Source organism: Plecotus auritus (genome assembly GCF_963455305.1).
Source record: "Plecotus auritus genome assembly, chromosome: 4".
NCBI classification, from domain to species: Eukaryota; Metazoa; Chordata; class Mammalia; order Chiroptera; family Vespertilionidae; genus Plecotus; species Plecotus auritus.
The window spans coordinates 92715324-92733575 of NC_137775.1; the positions used below are offsets into that span (position 1 = coordinate 92715324).

The 18252-nt window shown below is 43.8% G+C and overlaps 1 protein-coding gene across 16 annotated transcripts in view; it reads right to left on the reverse strand.

The window, feature by feature from the left end:
* The window catches only part of NFYA (nuclear transcription factor Y subunit alpha), a 35192-nt gene continuing 16940 nt past the window's right edge, over positions 1 to 18252 (reverse strand). For 8 of the 16 annotated variants that reach the window (XM_080663251.1, XM_080663244.1, XM_080663241.1 and 5 more), the window contains 6 exons: positions 13740 to 13871; positions 9237 to 9342; positions 7599 to 7747; positions 5619 to 5792; positions 4287 to 4388; positions 1 to 578 (listed from right to left, as the gene is read on the reverse strand). In XM_080663251.1, coding sequence (XP_080519377.1) covers positions 525 to 578; positions 4287 to 4388; positions 5619 to 5792; positions 7599 to 7747; positions 9237 to 9342; positions 13740 to 13871 — 717 coding nt within the window. In that variant the 3' untranslated portion in view covers positions 1 to 524. Of the gene's footprint in view, positions 579 to 4286; positions 4389 to 5618; positions 5793 to 7598; positions 7766 to 9236; positions 9343 to 13739; positions 13872 to 18252 lie in introns of all 16 variants that reach the window. The other 8 variants (XM_080663242.1, XM_080663239.1, XM_080663246.1 and 5 more) reach the window with 1 other exon arrangement.

Sequence of the window (18252 nt, forward strand, 5' to 3'; positions counted from 1 at the left end):
TTAGATGAATGTATCTCAGAGAATTTATTATTTCCATATTATGAGATTGAACTTCCATGCCTGGAAGTCATCTCTGAATACAGTATCCATTCACTTAGCCTGAGATGGTGTTTAGATTCCATGGGAAGGAGTGGGCTGCAGCTTCCCAGATTGTAGTTTAGCGTGAGAAGGTTGTTCTCCCCTGCTCAGACGGCTGGCTGGCTTCACCAGTCAACATGTAAGTGCTGTGTGTGGTACTGTTGGGCTGGCATGAGTCCCTTGCATCATCCTAGTCCATGAAACGTCAATGTCATTAACAGTCTAAAATAGGTCCTGACTGAAAGGGTGAGACAAAGCCTTGCAACTTCAATTTGCCAGACACTGCTGCAATTATAATACCAAGCCACTTTGAAAAACTAAGTGTGTTTCTGTCCTGTAGAAAAGGGCAGAATGTGATCATCAGTGTCCCATCGGAAGAAGTGATCAATTTCCTGGAACAGTGGTGAGGAACATGACCTTGATCATCTCCATCACATGGCCTGGGGTTAGGACACTCGGATGATCTGTGTCATTGCTTCTTCATCTGCTTGGTTTGGATCCTAGAGACAAAGAAAGCATAATAATGATTCAAGTACTTTGCAAAAGCAACAGGAACTGTGGCTCTCACTACTTTATCACCGATGGCATACATACAACTTTGCCAAGAAAACCAAAGGTCTGCTTGCAAGTCTGCCTAAATGGATTAAAATGCAGCTCAATTTTGAAATGAGACAATAAATCTTATTCTTAAAAGGATTAAAAATCTGATCTGGCCTGGCACTCCATTACTGAACACTCCAGAGTATTTCATAGCACACCTATGTTGTGCTCTACCTTTAGTGTTTAAGGGTCCTTAGAGGTGGCTAAGAAAAAGACCGAAAGAAGCCATGTCATGCTATATATTTTTAAAAATATATTTATTCATTCCAGAGAGAGATAGAAAGAAACATCCATGATGAAGTAGAATCATTGATTGCCTGCCTCCTGCATACCCTGCAATGGGGATCGAGCGCACAGCTCGGGCCATGTGCCCTGACTGGGAATCGAACCATTACCTCCTGGTTCATAGGTCGATGCTCAACCACTGAGCCATGCCAGTCGGACATGCTGTATATATACACTTGAGTGGCCAGATTATTATGATCTCTGAACGCATAATTGGCCACTCAGTGTATATCCTATATAATAAAAAGCAAATATGCAAATTGTCCCCTCGACCAGGAGTTCGACCAGCAGGCAGGCAGGCCAGCCAACCACCCATGTCCCCTCCCCCTGGCCAGGCTGGCCGGACCCCACCCATACACGAATTCATGCACTGGGCCTCTGATATATATATATATATATATAATCTGGCCAGAGAGAGAGAGAGAGAGAGAGAGAGAGAGAGAGAGAGAGAGAGAGAATATATATAATCAGAGGCCCGGTGCATGAGATCATAATAATCTGGCCACTCAGTGTATATATATTTTTTGGTCATTATTTTCTGATCATTATATTTAAATGCTGAGCACTTAGCAGAGCTAAGTGACATTGGGATTTATTTACTTTGACGCACTTTATTAAAAGGTTACAGTGTAACCTAGATGTTATAGATAAACCGATGCCCAGATGCGTATAAGTGATTTGCTTGGACTAGAATCAGTAAATTACTCAGGAGCCCAGCAAGAAATAACTCCCAGATCTCTTGGTACCCATTTAATATTCTTTCCACTAAACTCTGCCTGCTGCCTCTCACAACCTGCAGTGTTAAGACAAGGATTTGTCTGTGGAAGCTTTCTGCAATACTCCATAGTAACCACCTTCAGTTCTTTCACACCAAGACACTGAAGTCTCAATTAGCATGATCCAAGGATAAGCTGAAAGATTTCTGAAGGTGGTAGGCCTGGAGCTTGGTCTTCATCAATGAATGAGATTACTAATAGGATTTACTGAGCTCTCACCATGCACTAGGCCAGTGGTCGGCAAACTGTGGCTTGTGAGCCACATGCGGCTCGTGAGCTGCCGTTTGCCGCTCTGTTGACTAATGAGTTTGCCGACCACTGACTTAGACTCTCGATTCCAATAATTACAGGCTGTTGTTGTTCCTTGTGATTAAGCCCCTATCCCAATGGTTGGCAAACTCATTAATCAACAGAGCGGCAAACCGTGGCTCGCAAGCCGCATGTGGCTCATGAGCCGCAGTTTGCCGACCACTGCACTAGGCTAAGTAGGTGCCTAATGTGACTTACTGCGTGACATTCTCACATTCTTGTGAAGTATCAATAGCACACCATTTTACAGGTGAAGAAAACTGAGGCTAAAAGAGGCTAAGTAACTTGACTGAAGTCATATTGTTAGAACACAGAATTAAGAGTTCCTTGGGTGAAAAGCTTTACAAATTGGCTATATTGAAGACAAAGGTCCTAATGGCAGAAGACCAAACAATGAACACTATAGCAAGAGCATAAAAACCAAGGAGTAGGAGGAAATGAAGCCAGAGGTAGGCAGGAGCTAGATCACTCAGGACCTTATTGGCCAAGGTAAGCACTTTAGATTTTAGTCTTAAGTGCAAATGAGAAAGGGCAGGGGTAGAAGGAATTTAAGCAAGATGGTGATGTGATATGATATACATTTAAAAAGATCACACTAAAATATGGCTAATGGACCAGACAGAGCAGCGCAAGAACGGAAGAAGGGAGACCAGTAGGCAGCTGTTATATTAACTGAACCAAAAGAGAGAGGAATAGACTAGGCTGACATTTGGAAGGGAAAAAAGTAAACTGATTCAGATTATATTTTAGAGGTAAAATGAAGAGTTGGATAATTCTAGTAACTGGTGGATGGACATGTTGAGATGAGTGGTTGAGGCATTAAAAAAAAACAAAAACCAAGAGTTCTATTTTAGATATATTGACTCAGAAATGTCAATACAATAAAATCAGTAGAATTAGATGTAAGAACCAGTATAATACAGTAGTTATAGAGTAAGTTATGGAATTATACTGCCTGGGTTTGAATTTCAGTTGTTCCATTTTATTAAGTACTAGTATCCTGGTGGATGGATTCGTGAACATTGAAAGGAAATTAATTAGAAGAAATATTTTAATATAATTATTTGTGTCTTGCTAATGAAAAGAAAATAGGATGATTCTACCAAGTCTCCTATCTACCTACTCCAGGACTTCTGAGGATAAAATGAGATGAAGCATGGGAAAATGCTTCACAAACATTTGGTTGAACTGTAAAATGTTTGCACCTAGCTATAAAGCAAGTTGTGTTCCTGGGCTGAAGAAATTCCAAGGAGGCTAGTCGCTAGGAAGAGGAAGCTAGGTGTTGCTACATGACATCATTACAAGGCGCTGACAGTGACAGTTTCTGGGCTGGGCCATGGGCCGCATTTTGCACCATAGGGTCTTGGCAGCCATAGGCTGAGATTTGGTGGGGTGTCGCTCCAGGGTGGTGCCAGGGCCTATGTCCCACTTGGGGGAAGCCAAGTGTTGGTTTGTTGGCACCAGGTTCATGGTGCTGTTTATTTTTAAATGGCCAGTGTGCATCATGGCAGCTCCTGCGTTGGGCATCTGCCCCCTGGTGGTCAGTACACGGCATAGCTACCGGTTGGACGGACACTTAGCCTTTTATATATAGACTAGAGGCCCGGTGCACGAAATTCGTGCACGGGGGTGTGCGTCCCTCAGCCCAGCCTGCACCCTCTCCAATCTGGGACCCCTCAAGGGATGTCCGACTGGATGCCCGGTAGGATCGGGCCTAAACAGGCAGTCGGACATCCCTCTCACAATCCAGGACTGCTGGCTCCAACTGCTCGCCTGCCTGCCTTCCTGATTGCCTCTAACCGCTTCTGCCCGCCAGCCTGATCACCCCCTAACCACTCCCCTGCCAGCCTGATTGATGCCTAACAGCTCCCCTGCCAGCATGTTTGACCCTAACTGCCCTCCTCTGCAGGCCTGATTGCCCCTAACTGCCCTCCCCTGCAGGCTTAATTGCCCCCAACTGCCCTCCCCTGCTGGCCTGATCGAACATAACTGCCCTTCCCTGCTGACCATCTTATGGGGGCCATCTTGTGTTGGAGTGATGGTCAATTTGCATATTACTCTTTTATTAGATAGGATTTTACCTTAGGCAAACTATTTAATCTGTCTAAACCTTTGATTCAACTGTAAAATTCTTACCTCCTGGGGCTTTAGGTTGCTGTAAAGATTCAGTTGGGGGAAAAAGCTTAGACAATGCAAAAGATTCCACCTGAGAAAATACAAAGTAACAAGTCTTCTTACCTGCATATGAGGGCTATCCTTTTCTTTCGGAGAGAAAAATCGCCCACCTTCACCACGCTTCCGTGCCATGGCATGACGATGCCGAGACTCATGCAGATATTTCTAAAACCAGAAATAAAACTACTTAACTACTAGCTAGAACCAGCATAGTTATCTACTGCCCAAATTCCATCTTCAATAGTTTAAAAAAGCAGTGATCAAAGCCACCAGAGGCACTTATGACTTTGAATTATGGAGAAAGCTTTGGAGAAAACACTGGATAGCTAACCATATATAACTACCATAAGAAGTAAATGCTAAATGAATAAAAAAGACTCCCCAAAGGTATCCCATAGATAACTACCTATCTCTTAATAAACATATCCTCTCCTTTACTTTAATAACAGACGAAATTTTTGTTGGGCAAATGGCTGCTTAGTAAAAACACTGCATTTCCTTGCCTTATTTGTAGGTAACTGGCCATGTAATTAAATTTTGGCTAATGAGCCTGGCTGGTGTGGCTCAGTGGTTGAGCATCAACCTATATGAACCAGAAGGTCATGGTTTGATTCCCGGTCAGGGCACATGCCCACGTTGCGTGCTCAATCCCCAGTATGGTGTGTGCAGGAGGCAGCTGATCAATGATTCTCTCATCATTGATGTTTCTCTCTCTCCCTCTCCCTTCCTCTATGAAATCAATAAAAAAATATTTAAAAAAATAAATTTTGGCTAATCAAATATATAAAACTTCCTAAAAATTTCCTTAAAAGAGAGCTGCCTCTTTTGTTCCATTTGCTCCTTAGGCTGGAGCACAAGCAGCCATCTTGGACTACAAATAGCAAACTAAGAAATCAGAATAAGACAGGAGGAGAATGAGTCTTGAGAATTGTGGAAATGTGCTACCAGCCCAGAACAATTTATCTCTAGGCTTCTTTTATGTAAGAAATTTTTAAAAATTTTAAGCCAGTGTTAATTTTTTGTTTCTGCAGTTGCACCTACATATAGCAAATGATAACTTTTATAAAAAATACCAGCTATAAGCCCGGTCGGTGTGGCTCAGTGATTGAGCATTGACCTATGAACCAGGAGGTCATGGTTCGATTCCCGGTCAGGGCACATGCCTGGGTTGCAGTCTTAATCCCCACTGTGGGGTGTGCAGTAGGCAACCGATCAATGATTCTCTCTCATCACTGATGTTTCTCTCTCTCCCTCCCTCTTCTTTCCTCTCTGAAATCAATAAAAATATGTTAAAAAACAAACAAACAAACAAACAAACCATATAAAAGGTTTAACTTATTCCTAAAGTAGAACCCTGGTATTCTCTTCCTACATCCTTCCCTATGTTATACATACCCTTCTTTCCTTTGGAATTTTCCCTTCTGCCTCTAGTTTGGCTCGGGCTTGCCTCCTCTTAAGTATGCGGTGATACTGTTTGGCATTCACATAGAGAGGCTCTTCTTCGAGCATCTCTGCCCCAGGTAGAGGGATTCTTTGGATAGCAGGCACAGACCCAGCACCAGGCACCATCTATGTTGAGAAAAAACCAATTTATTAAATAGTGACATGAAGTATAGAGATAGGAAACAGTTTCTTAATCTGTGTTAATCTATTTTCTTCTGAAAGCTACACAAGAGTAGCTTTTACAGGGCATTCAGTTAAATGCACTTCCTGGAGAACACTTACACTAAATGCATTTTAAACAAACATTACAACTCTATCTATTGGGGTCCCAGGAGCCACACTTAGAAATAACATAACCTGGTCCAAATTCTTGTCCACGCATGGCTCCATTCTCTAGGAATGTCTGCTGCCATCTAGTCATCCAGACAGTAATCATCTATATATATGACAGGCTGATAGGCAAAGTGTCCCCACGGGAGTTCGACTAGGACAGTGGTCGGCAAACTCGTTAGTCAACAGAGCGGCAAACCGCGGCTTGTGAGCCACAGTTTGCCGACCACTGGACTAGGAGACAGGGAATTCTATTGCTTGCTATGACATGTGCTGACCACCAGGGGGCGGTGCGGAATGAAGGAAGGCCCCAGCCAGCAGCTGGGGAAGGGAGGCTGGTAGCCAGCAGGCCCCAATTGGCTCTGATCACTGGCCAGGCCTGGGGATCCTACCTGTGAACTAATTTCGTGCACCGAGCCTCTAGTATGAGAATATGGTAAAACAGTTCAATGGAAAATTGGTATAAATTTACCAAGTGCTACTTAATGCGTATAGTTACACAACTAATTTAGTTAACTTATTAGATAATTTAAGACTAATTTTTCTAAACAAACAAAAACAAAACACTGTACTAAATTTATGATGAAACAAGTCTCCTTAGCCACACTCCCTTCCCAACGTTAACTTTGAATGTCTGTATTGTTTCTTCTGGTGGCTTCCTCCCTCTCTGTGCAGGCTTCTGCTACTCAATTCTTAATTTATCCATTTTAGGTACTATGTACTGAAATCCTATTTTAACATATGAGGATTTAGCTTTCACATACCACCCAACTTTCCTTCCCTATCTTCTCACTGTATTTATATCATACATTCTTTTGGTTTCTCTGATTATAATTTAATGTTTAGCTTATTTCTTGTTTCATCCACTAGGGACAATGTATTTTTCAATTGCCAAAGATCAGTAGCCTAACTCCCTTCATTATTTGAATTCTGAATAAGATGACATAAAATCAGACATTTAATCTGTTTAATCACTACTATATCTCCAGCATCAAGAATAGTACCTGGCACTAATAGGTCCTCACAATGAATTATGGTTCGCTGTAATCTATACTAATAAAAGGGTAATATGCTAATTAGACCGGACATCTTCCGGACAAAGGCACGGTGAGGGGCGCCGAGGCAGAGGCGCTTAGGGGCGATCAGGCCAGCAGGGGAGGACAGTTAGGGGCAGTAAGGCTGGCAGGGGAGCAGTTAGGGGGCGATCAGGCCAGCAGGCAGAGGCGGTTAGGAATGATAAGGCAGGCAGGCAGGTGAGCGGTTCGGAGCCAGCGGTCCCGGAATGCAAGAGGAATGTCCAACAGGATCGGGCCTAAACTGGAAGTTGACATCCCCCGAGAGGTCCCAGACTGGAGAGGGTGCAGGTTGGGCTGAGGGAACCCCCCCCCCCCCAAAACCCTGTGCAGGAATTTCGTGTACTGGGCCTCTAGTGTTTATTATAAAAGTAGATCTCTGTAAGGATCAATCTCAATGCCAAGAGGTCAACATTATTAACAAGCTTTATGAGACATCAAATTGCAAGTTCAAGAATTTTGCAAAGACAGATATGTAGGAAAAGAAATTACAGATGAGAACAGTGAGCTGAAGAATCACTATTCTTACCATGACCATCCCTCCTGAATTGACCACATTGCCTGCCACTGGTAGTGTCACAGTGACAGTCCCTTGTCCACTGCTGGTTGTATTGGTGTTGGCTCCTGTCTGAACAATCTGTGCTCCTGCCAAACTGGCCGCTGGGATGGTGATCATGCCTGAAACAGGGACTGTAACTTTAAGAAAATAAAACATAAAACAAAAAACAGGTACACAGAAAGAAGGGAACACAGTTAGTTCCTCTTCTATCTGGCACACACTCAATCACCTTGGAAAAACATACTAAACTGCATAAGGGGGAAAAAAAGCACTCACCCACTCTCTGCCTGGTTTACTTTTATTAAAACCCATGTAATCACAATCTTTGAAACTCTATTAACATTCTTGGTTCTAGCTCTGAATGAATCTATCCCAGAAGTGGATACTTTCCTGGGCATTACAATAATAGTTTTCAATAGGTGGTGAGACAGTTTGGAGTCTTCCACTACTATGGGTCAGTCTAAGTATAGCTATCCCCAGTTATTGTACATATGGACAATCTGCTTCAGGATGGAAATTTTATAAACTTATAAATTGTTCATCCTAAACTGACAAGGAATCAGCCAGTTGCAGGCCTAAAGCTTAAACCAAGCATTCCAAGTCCCCAAACTATCAACAGCAGCACCGAGGAGAATGTGTTTACCATTTTCTGAGTTCCTGCCAGTGCTCAATCCAGTTCAGGCCCTCTCCTGAGTCATAACAAAAGCACAGTTACTGCATCCACTGGATCTTACATACTGCAAGTCTTAATCATAAGTCAAACCTTTAGTCATGGAATCTAACTGAGATATCCTTTTTAGATTTAACTATCTGACAAATGCTACCAAAAGCTCTTCAGTTCAGTTTCAGCCATCTCCTCCTCTCTGAAATACATTCTCCTCTCAAGCCATATTTCATCTCTCCCTTCTGTATGCATGATTTATTCCTAGAACATACCTCCATAAAGATTCTGCACTACATTTATTTGTTCACATGTATGTCTCCCTTATTAGACTAGAGTTTCTTTGAGAAGTTCTTCTTAGCAAAGTTCTACATACATAATAGGCACATAATAAGTATTTTTGGAGTAAATTAACAAAGAAGTGGCCCTGATAAAAATACACCTAAGCAACAACTCCTATTTCCAATCTTCTATTTAGAAAGTGTTAGGTAGAAGAGTAAAGCTTATATAATCCTTATGAGCAGTCCTTTCTTAAAAATTATTTTTCAACTACAGTTGACATACATTATTGTATTAGTTTCAGGTGTAGACCCAAGTAATTAGACATTATATAACTTACTAAGTGATCATCCCCATAAACCTCGATCACATCTGACACCATTCATAGTTATTAGGATATCACTGACTATATTCCCTAAGCTGTACTTTACATCCTCACTAGGCTCAATCTTTTAACCACTACTCAGGGATTCCTACAAATGGAATTGACGTTGGTTATGTATTGGTGATAAGGACCTAATAACAACCAATGAAGACTTAGAGAAAATCTTATTTTTTGTTCAAAAATATGTCATGTAGAGATCACCACAAAATTCCTGAAGCATCATTTGCTCAAGGGATGATGATGAATCCCCCAAAAGTAGACAGAAATGAATGGGCATACTTACCTTGCTGGAGAATGGTACCGTCTGCATTAACTGGCTGATAAACGATGGTTTGCCCTTCAGCAGTCTGTGCCACTTGCTGCCCCTGGACAGCAATTTGCTGCTGCGTCTGTAGGAAAGAAGTTGTAACACAGTTTAAGAGATTCTAAACTATCACAAAAGGCCATGTAGTCTTCTCTTTTTAAAATCCTCATCCCAGGATGTGTCTTGATTGATTTTAGAGAGGAAGGGAGAGAGAAACACCCCGATGCGAGAGAAACATCAATCGGTTGGTTGCCTCCTGTATGAATCCTGGCTGGGGATCGAACCTGAAACGCAGGCATGTGCTCTGATCAGAAATCAAACCTGAAACCTTTTGGTGTACAGGACGGAGCTCCAACCATCGGAGCCACCAGGCCAGGGCTAGTCTTTTTCTTAAAAAAAAAAAAAAAAATACACACACACACACACACACACTAGTGGCCCGGTGCATGAAATTGGTGCACATTAAAAGGGGATTAATTAGAGGAAATAATTTAATATTGCTATTTGCCCTTTCTCTATAATAGAAGTGTCAGAGATGAAAGGAAATTAGTAAAATGTATATGAAAACCTTCCTCCTGTCAGAGTCTGGGGCAAACCATGGGACCCAGAATCAAGTCCCCGCCCACCCACATATGCCTCAAAATCACATGAGACCCAGACTCGGCTGGCCCCCGCCCCCATTGGGATAGATACAAACCTAGCCAGTTCCACCCTTGTCAAGCCCTGCCGGCAGGGGATGTAGCCTCAGGTCCCCTGGCCTGCAGCCAGGATGGGGGGCATGGCCTGAGGTCCTCCAGCCCAGTCTGGGGCAGGGAGCATACCTTGGGGTCCCCCGTCAAGCCCCGCCAGGTGGGGGACATGGCCTGAGATCCCCTGTCAAGCCCCACTGGGTGAGGGGCATGGCCTGAGATCCCGTCAAGCCTCGCCAGGCGAGAGGGTGCAGCCTAAGGACCCCCGGCCCGGCACCGGGGAGGGGCACAGCTTCAGGTCCCCCGTCAAACCCCGCTGGGGGCGCGGCCTGAGTTCCCTCGACCCAGCACTGGGGGTGCACCTTGAGGTCCCCTGTCAAGCCCCACTGGGTGGGGATCACGGCCTGAGGTCCCCTGTCATGCCCCGCCAGGCAGGGGGGCGCAGCCTCAGGTCCCCTGGCCCGGTGCTGGGGTGGGGGTGCGGCCTGAGGTCCCCCAGCCTGGTGCCGGTGCGGGGGCTGTAGCCTGAAGTCCCCTGTCAAGCCCCACCTGGTGGGGGGCACGGCCTGAGGTCCCCCGGCCTGGCGCTGGGAAGGGGGGAGCAGCCTGAGGTCCCCTAGCCCAGCACCAGGACAGGAATCACACCTTGAGGTCCCCCGTCAAGCCCCGCTGGGTGCAGGGCATGGCCTCAGGTCCCCTGGCCTGGCACCAGGGCGAGGCCTGAGGTCCCCCAGCCTGACACAAGGGTGGGTGGCGCGGCGTAAGGTCCCCTGTCAAGCCCTGCTGGTGTGGGGCGCTACCTGAGGTTCCCTATCAGGCCCTGCCAGGTGGGGGACGCAGCCTGAGGTCCCCTGTCAAGCCCTACAGGGGCAGGGGAGGGCGTAGCCTCAGGTTCCTGCTGACTGCTCGTTAAGGCTCCTTATGGGAACTTGGCTTCAGAAGTAGGTGCAGCCATCTTTGTGACGGAGTGATGGTTAATTAGCATATTCCCTCTTTATTAGATAGGATATTTTTTTTTCTGTGTAGATTTTCAATTTTTATTCCTCCCACTCTCTATTGCCTCCAACTACAAAGAAACAGTGATTTAAACCCTTTGTGCCCTTTTATTTTTTTTAATTTTATTTATTATTTTTTAAATCTTTATTGTCCAGATCATTAGTTGTTCCTCTTCCCCCCCCACCCATAGCTCCCCTCCACCCAGTTCCTACCCCCCTCCCCTTACTGCCCCCCCACTGTCCTCGTCCACAGGTGTACGATTTTTGTCCAGTCTCTTCCCACACCCCCCACACTCCCTTCCCCCCGAGAATTGTCGGTCCACTTCCTTTCTATGCCTGATTCTATTATATTCACGTTTATTCTGTTCATCAGATTTTTTATTCACTTGCTTTTTAGATTTACTTGTTGATAGATTCGTATTTGTTCATAATTTTTATCTTTATCTTTTTCTTTTTCTTCCTCTTCTTAAAGAATACCCTTCAGCATTTCATATAATACTGGTTTGGTGATGATGAACTCCTCTAGCTTTTTCTTATCTGTGAAGCTCTTTATCTGACCTTCAATTCTGAATGATAGCTTTGCTGGGTAGAGTAATCTTGGTTGTAGGTTCTTGGTATTCATCACTTTGAGTATTTCTTCCCACTCCCTTCTGGCCTGAATAGTTTCTGTTGAGAAATCCACTGACAATTGCATGGGTACTCCCTTGTAGGTAACTGTTTTTCTCTTGCTGCTTTTCATATTCTCTCTTGGTCTTTTGCCCTTGGCATTTTAATTATAATGTGTATTAGTGTGGTCCTCTTTGGATTCCTTTTGTTTGGGGTTCTCTGCGCTTCCTGGACTTGTAGGTCTATTTCTTTTACCAGGTGGGGGAAGTTTTCTGTCATTATTTCTTCAAATAGGTTTTCAATATCTTTTTCTCTTCTTCTGGAACCCCTATAATTCGGATGCTGGTATGCTTGAAATTGTCCCAGAAGCTCCTTGCACTATCTTCATATTTTTGGATTCTTTTTTTCTTTTTCAGTTGGGTGTTTTTTGCTTCATCATATTTCAAATCTTTGCCTTGATTCTTGGGATCCTCTAGTCTGCTGTTGGATCTCTGAATATTCTTCTTCTTTTTTTTAACATTTCTTATTGATTTTTTACAGAGAGGAAGGGAGAGGGATAAAGAGTTTGAAACATTGATGAGAGAGAAACATCAATCAGCTGCCTCCTGCACGCCACCTACTGGGGATGTGTCCACAACCAAGGTACATGCCCTTGACTGGAATAAAACCTGGGACCCTTCAGTCCGAAGGCTGATGTTCTATCCACTGAGCCAAACTGGTCAGGGCTGAATATTATTCTTTATTTCAGTCAGTGTATGTTTTATTTCTGATTGGTCCTTTTTCATATCCTAGAGGGTCTCACTATATTTCTCGGAAAATTTTAGAAGATTCTTGAGTAACCTTATAACCGTGGTTTTGAACTCTATATCCAGTAGTTTGCTTTTCTCCATTTCTTTCATTTGTGACCTGTTTCTTTGTCTCTGCATTTTGGCTGCTTCCCTGTGTTGATAGAGTGGCTATGTGTGCTAGGTGTACTATAGGGCCCAGTGGCTCAGCCTCCTTAATTACCTGAGGTGTACACTCTTGGTGCACCCCTTTGTGGGCTGTGTGCACAGTCTTGTTGTAGTTAAGCCTTAATTGCTGTTGGTATCACTGGGAGGAATTGACCTCCAGGCCAATTGGCTGTGAGGAGCAGTTGTGTCAACAATGGGAGAACTTCTGTGCTGGAGACACTTTTATGGGGTAGGAGTTGCTTCAGTGGGGTTTTGGTGCTCACTGATTCTGCCCCGAGTGTGTCTCTTATGGATATGAAGAGTTGTAATCTGGATGGTCTCACTATGACCACTGGGTACACTGGTTCTTTGATCTCCAAGGAGGTACAAAGTCAGCCACTGACTGAGGCCACCCAGCAGGAGCTACAGAGAGATCTGCAGATTCCTCCTCTTTGTTTGGGGTTTGGAGGTGCCCAGATGAGGCCCAGCTGTGAAGCAATGCAAGCTGTTGTGGAGCCTTGGGCCTTCTTTTGGAAGCTTTGGGGCTCTCTGACACAGCTGCAGTTTGTTAGGTTTTAGATTGCAAAAGGCCAGTCCATTCATATGCAAAAGCCTCTGCGCAGAGCTTGGATGGGGTTGTAAATTGGGTGGGGCAGAGTCTCAGGGAATCACCAGGGCAGAGCAAACAGCAATGGCTGCCCGTCAGCCCTGCCCCGAAGAGGTCCCCAGGTCTCTGTGCCTCGCGGCACCGTGCAGGAACAATAATCACTGCAAGTACCTCTGAGAGAAAGCTGCCCTCCCTCTCATTCCAGCCCCATGCCAGACAGTCCAGTTTCTCTCCGTATGAGTCTGGGTCCCCAGAGTCTCACCCAGAACTGGAGTTCAGAGCAGTCGGGAGCTTGTATCTCCCTCCTGATAGAAAAAGACAACAGCCAACCCAGTTGCCAGCCCCTTTCGCGCGCGCCTCCGGACCTCTTACAGGACTCAATGTGCTTTTCTCTTTCCTTCTAGTTGTAGAATTTCCACTCAGCCAGCCTTCCCATGGTTCTGGATGATATTCGTTTTGTCTTTTAGTTGTAGTTTTGATTTGGTTGTGCGCAGCAGCAAGTTCAGGTATTTACCTATGCCGCCATCTTGGTTCTCTCTCTCTATATATATTTTGATGGTTTTCTCCCTCATTTCTACTACATGTGAAATATATGGCTCAGCTGTTTGACCCTTCTAAATCAGCTGTGCCGTGTTCAGAGCTACTGGAATTACCTGGGTCTGGCCAGCAGTAACGGCTGTCTGGGGCTGCTGGATGATGATCTGCTGGGTTTGGCCCTGCTGGCCCTGCACCTGCACTGCCTGCCCACCCTGGATCTGGATCTGTCCAGGTGGGACCAACTGGATCTGTGGAAGACAATACAAAAAAAGGTTAGTACCCTGTTGACACTGGTATCATTTGGTCCTGGAGTATTAGTTATCCACATTACTCTACAAAGCAGAAAATACTGTGAAGAGGAAAAAACAACAAAACAGAAGTCCTGTTCTGCTTTTTTTGTTAATCCTCATCTGAAGGATATTTTTCCACTGACTTTTAGAGAGTGGAAGGAAGGGGGAGAGACAGAGAGAAACATCGATTGGTTGCCTCCCACATAAACCCCAACCAAGGCCAAGGTATCAAGTCTGCAACCGAGGTATATGCCCTTGTCCAGTATCAAACCTGGGACCCTTCAGTCCTTGGGCCAACACTCTACCCACTGAGTCAAACCAGTTAGGGACTGTTTGGCTATTATTTTGAAAGCTATTTTGTTTTCCACTTATGAAACAATGGTGAATTCTGACTTCTGCCTGGGTACTGGATATTACAGTAACAATGTCAGTTTTTTTAAAGATGGTAGTGCTGGCACGGTCACATTATTTTTAAAGCATTTTTATTTAAAAATATATTCTGAAGTATTTTTTACAGATTAAATGACATTTTATATATTCAAAATAATTCTTGAGAGAGTAGGTAAATACAGATGAAACTGATAAATGTTGAAGATGGGTATGGTGATTTATCAGTTTTCTCTTTTTGTGTCTATGTTTGAAGTTTTCTATAATAAAATGTTGGAGTTCGAATTTTTCCAACTCTAAGCTGGGATTGTATAAAAATGTATAAAAAGTCCTTAAACAATCAAAAAAATGGAGACTATCATATCAGACACACCTGCAGTCACCATTCAGATTTAACAAGTTAGTATTCTGCCATATTTCCTTCATTTAACCTTCCCTTCCCAACTAAAAGGTAATCACTATACTATATTAAAACTGGTTGATACTCCTTACAGAGCATATTTTATACATGTATATTCACAAAAATATATGGTGCTGCTTGTAAGTTTATAAATTTCATATAAATGACACCATACTGTATCCTTTTACAATTTGCTTTTTCAGTCACTATTGTTTTCAAGATATAGCTAATTAAAATAGAACTAGTTCACTTGTTTTATTCGGCATGAAGTATCACACTACATAATTATACAATTTATTCATCCATTTTTAACATTGGGTTTGGTACTCTCCGTGGTTTCTGGCGTCTAGTCGGGGTCTTAGAACATATTCCCCACGAATAAGAAGGGGCTACTCTAGTCAAATCAAATTTTTAAAAATGCCTTTAAGAAATCCTTCTCCACCCCATTGCATAAAGAAAATTCTCCTGTAAAAAGAATCTAAGGTTTCCAAGTATGCTTTTTTATATTTAGATCTTTAAACAAGTATTTTTGTATATAGTATGAGGTAAAGATTTTCTGTATCATTTTTCAATTAAAGTTTAGTTGATATACATTATATTAGCTTCATGTGTACAACATAGTACACATGAAGTGTCACTATAAGTCAGTCTAATAACTATCTGTTACCATAAAGTTATCACAATATTATTGACTAGAGGCCCGGTGCACAAAAATTCGTGCACGGGGGGTGGGGGGGTGGGAGGGGGCATCCCTCAGCCCAGCCTGCTGCCTGTCACAGTCTGGAAGCCCTCAGAGGATGTCCTACTGACCTCTGCGGGAGGCAACTGGGCTGATCAGGGGAAGGTGCCACCCCATCACCCCGCTGCTGCTGCCACTGCTGGCCGCTGCAGACACCAAGGTGTTTTCATCAACACAGAACTCCAGTCCCTTCACCATGAAAACATGACAAACTTTCTTTAGGCATTTTCAAAATGTCTTTCATAGTATATGACATTTCTTTCCTTTTTTTAATCCTCACCTGAGGTATTTTTCCATTGATTTTTAGAGAGCATGGAAGAGAGAGGAAAGACAGAGAGAAACATCAATGTGAGAGGGGCACTTCAATTGGTTGCCTCCTGCATGAGCCCTGACCTGGGCCCCGGCCAGGGAGGAACCTACAACCTAGGTACATGCCCTTGACCAGAATCAAACCCTGACCCTGAGGTCCGCAGGCTGAGGCTCTATCCACTGAGCCAAACCGGCTAGGACAGGATATGACATTTCTTAGCCCCTCCAGCAGCGGACCTTTGTTTTTCCCTCCAGGAGTGAGGTGGAAAAACCCTAGATCACCTTCTTGGATTCTTATTACCCAAGTTACCAAGAACACTGCGAGTGGCATACCGGAGCTTAGCCAATGAGCAGTCAGAAAAGGTGTTTCCTCTGCAGCTCACGCGCAGAGGCGGGACTGCCAGCGCGCTGTGGCTGACAGGCCCTCTTCTCTCCGGGCTTGTGCCATCCGTGGCTTGCCTCACCGCGCACGCATTTCCTTCCTGCCCACCTGCGCAAGCAGCCTCCAGCATTCCGGACATTCTGCATATTACCTCTTTATATATATATATATATATATATATACACATATACATACATACACACACTATACATACACACATACACACACATATATATATTTTGTCATACATTACGTCCCCAAGACTTATTTTATAACTAGAAGTTTGTACCTCTCAATCCCCTTCACTTTTTTCCTCCTTCCCCTGCCACACTCACCTCTAACAATCATCTCTTGTTCTCTATATCTATGAGTCTGTTTCTGTTTGTTTGTTAGATTCCACATATAACTGAAATTATATATTTGTCCTTCTCTGTCTGACTTACTTCACTTAACATAATACCCTTTAGGTCCATCCATGTTATATATCTACTAGAGACCCGGGGCACAAATTTGTGCATGTGTGGGGTTCCTCAGCCTGGTCAGAGATCAAGCCCTATTGGGAAGCCACCCAGCTGGGGGGAGGGGCCGATCATGGTGCAGGGGGATCAGGAATGGGGCCGCCCAGGGGAGGGGCTGCAGGTGGTTGGCCGGCCATCCCCTCCCCGTAACGGGGTGGGGGACTGATTGGGGTCGGGCTGGCCAGGGTGAGGGGCCGCAGAGAGTTGGGGCGGGGGGGCAATTAGGGCCCCGATCAAGCCAGTTGGCCACCGCAGTGCACGTCATAGCAACCGGTCATTCTGGTCGTTCCATTGTTCCAGTCGCCTGGCTTTTATATACATAGATTTCATTCTTAAACAATTTATTCACTGATATTTTATACTATTTTTGTTATACATATTCCAACCTCCACTATTCTGGACTCTGTTTCTTGGCTCTCTATTCCAGTTCCATTGCCTATATCAAGCCAGGGATCCTAACCTAAAATTGTATGCAATATGTTCCATTTATAGAGGGCATAGGATCTCACTGGAATTTTAAAATAGAGGATCCAATAAAATAAAGAGTAAGAAGTACTCTTCTAAAATAGAACTGAAATCTTATGCATTCTAAGAAAGACTATGGGATCTTACCTAGAGCCTTATATACATTAACAGAAAATAATTTTTCTAGGATGGTTTGATTAGTTACATGTACAGTCCTGCTTGGAGCGAGGAGGATAAAATAACCCTGTCAGAGACTCTTAAAGGCAAATACATACATACATACCATAGAATCATAGAATTTACAACTGTAATGAACCCTAGAAATCACCTGATATAAACTGCATTTTCAGATGAGAAAACTGACATATGAAAGCTTGCTTAATGGCAGACCTGGGAATGAAAAGTCAGATCACTGCATCCCCAGCACACTGTTCCTAACACTACATCACATGGCTCCATTCAGGAGTGGAAAAGAAGGTGTGGCAAGGAGATGAAGAGAAGGCAATAGAAGGACAAAAATGAAATAGTGTGAAATAGAATTAAAGTACACATACTAGAAATATATTTAAAGCCCCATACATGGGGAAATGTGAAAACTATTTTTAATCCTAACTACAACTCTATTGTGGCAAAAATATGCCAATAGCTTTATTTTTTATTTTTTTAAAATATGTTTTATTGATTTTTAGAGAGGAAGGGAGAGGGAGAGAGAGAGAAACATCAATGATGAGAGAGAATCATTGATTGGCTGCCTCCCGCATGCCCCCTACTGGGCATCAAGCCCACAACCCAGGCATGTGCCCTTGGCCAGAATCGAACCCGGGACGCCTCAGTCTGCAGGCTGACACTCCATCCATTGAGCCAAACCAGCTAGGGCGCCAATAGCTTTAAAAATGTTCCTACTCCTTAGCCAAGCAATTTCCCCACTACGAAGAAACTACCCTAAGAATTCAACTGAAAATAAAACTATCATGCTCAAATAAATTTATAGTAACCTTACTTATAAAAGCAAAAATAAAATAAAGTAGGTAGGGCGGAGGTTGGCCGATTGATGTCTCTCTCTCACATCAATGTCTGTCTGTCTCTCTCTCATATTCCCTTCTCCCCTCCCTTCCACTCTCTCTAAAAATCAATGGAAA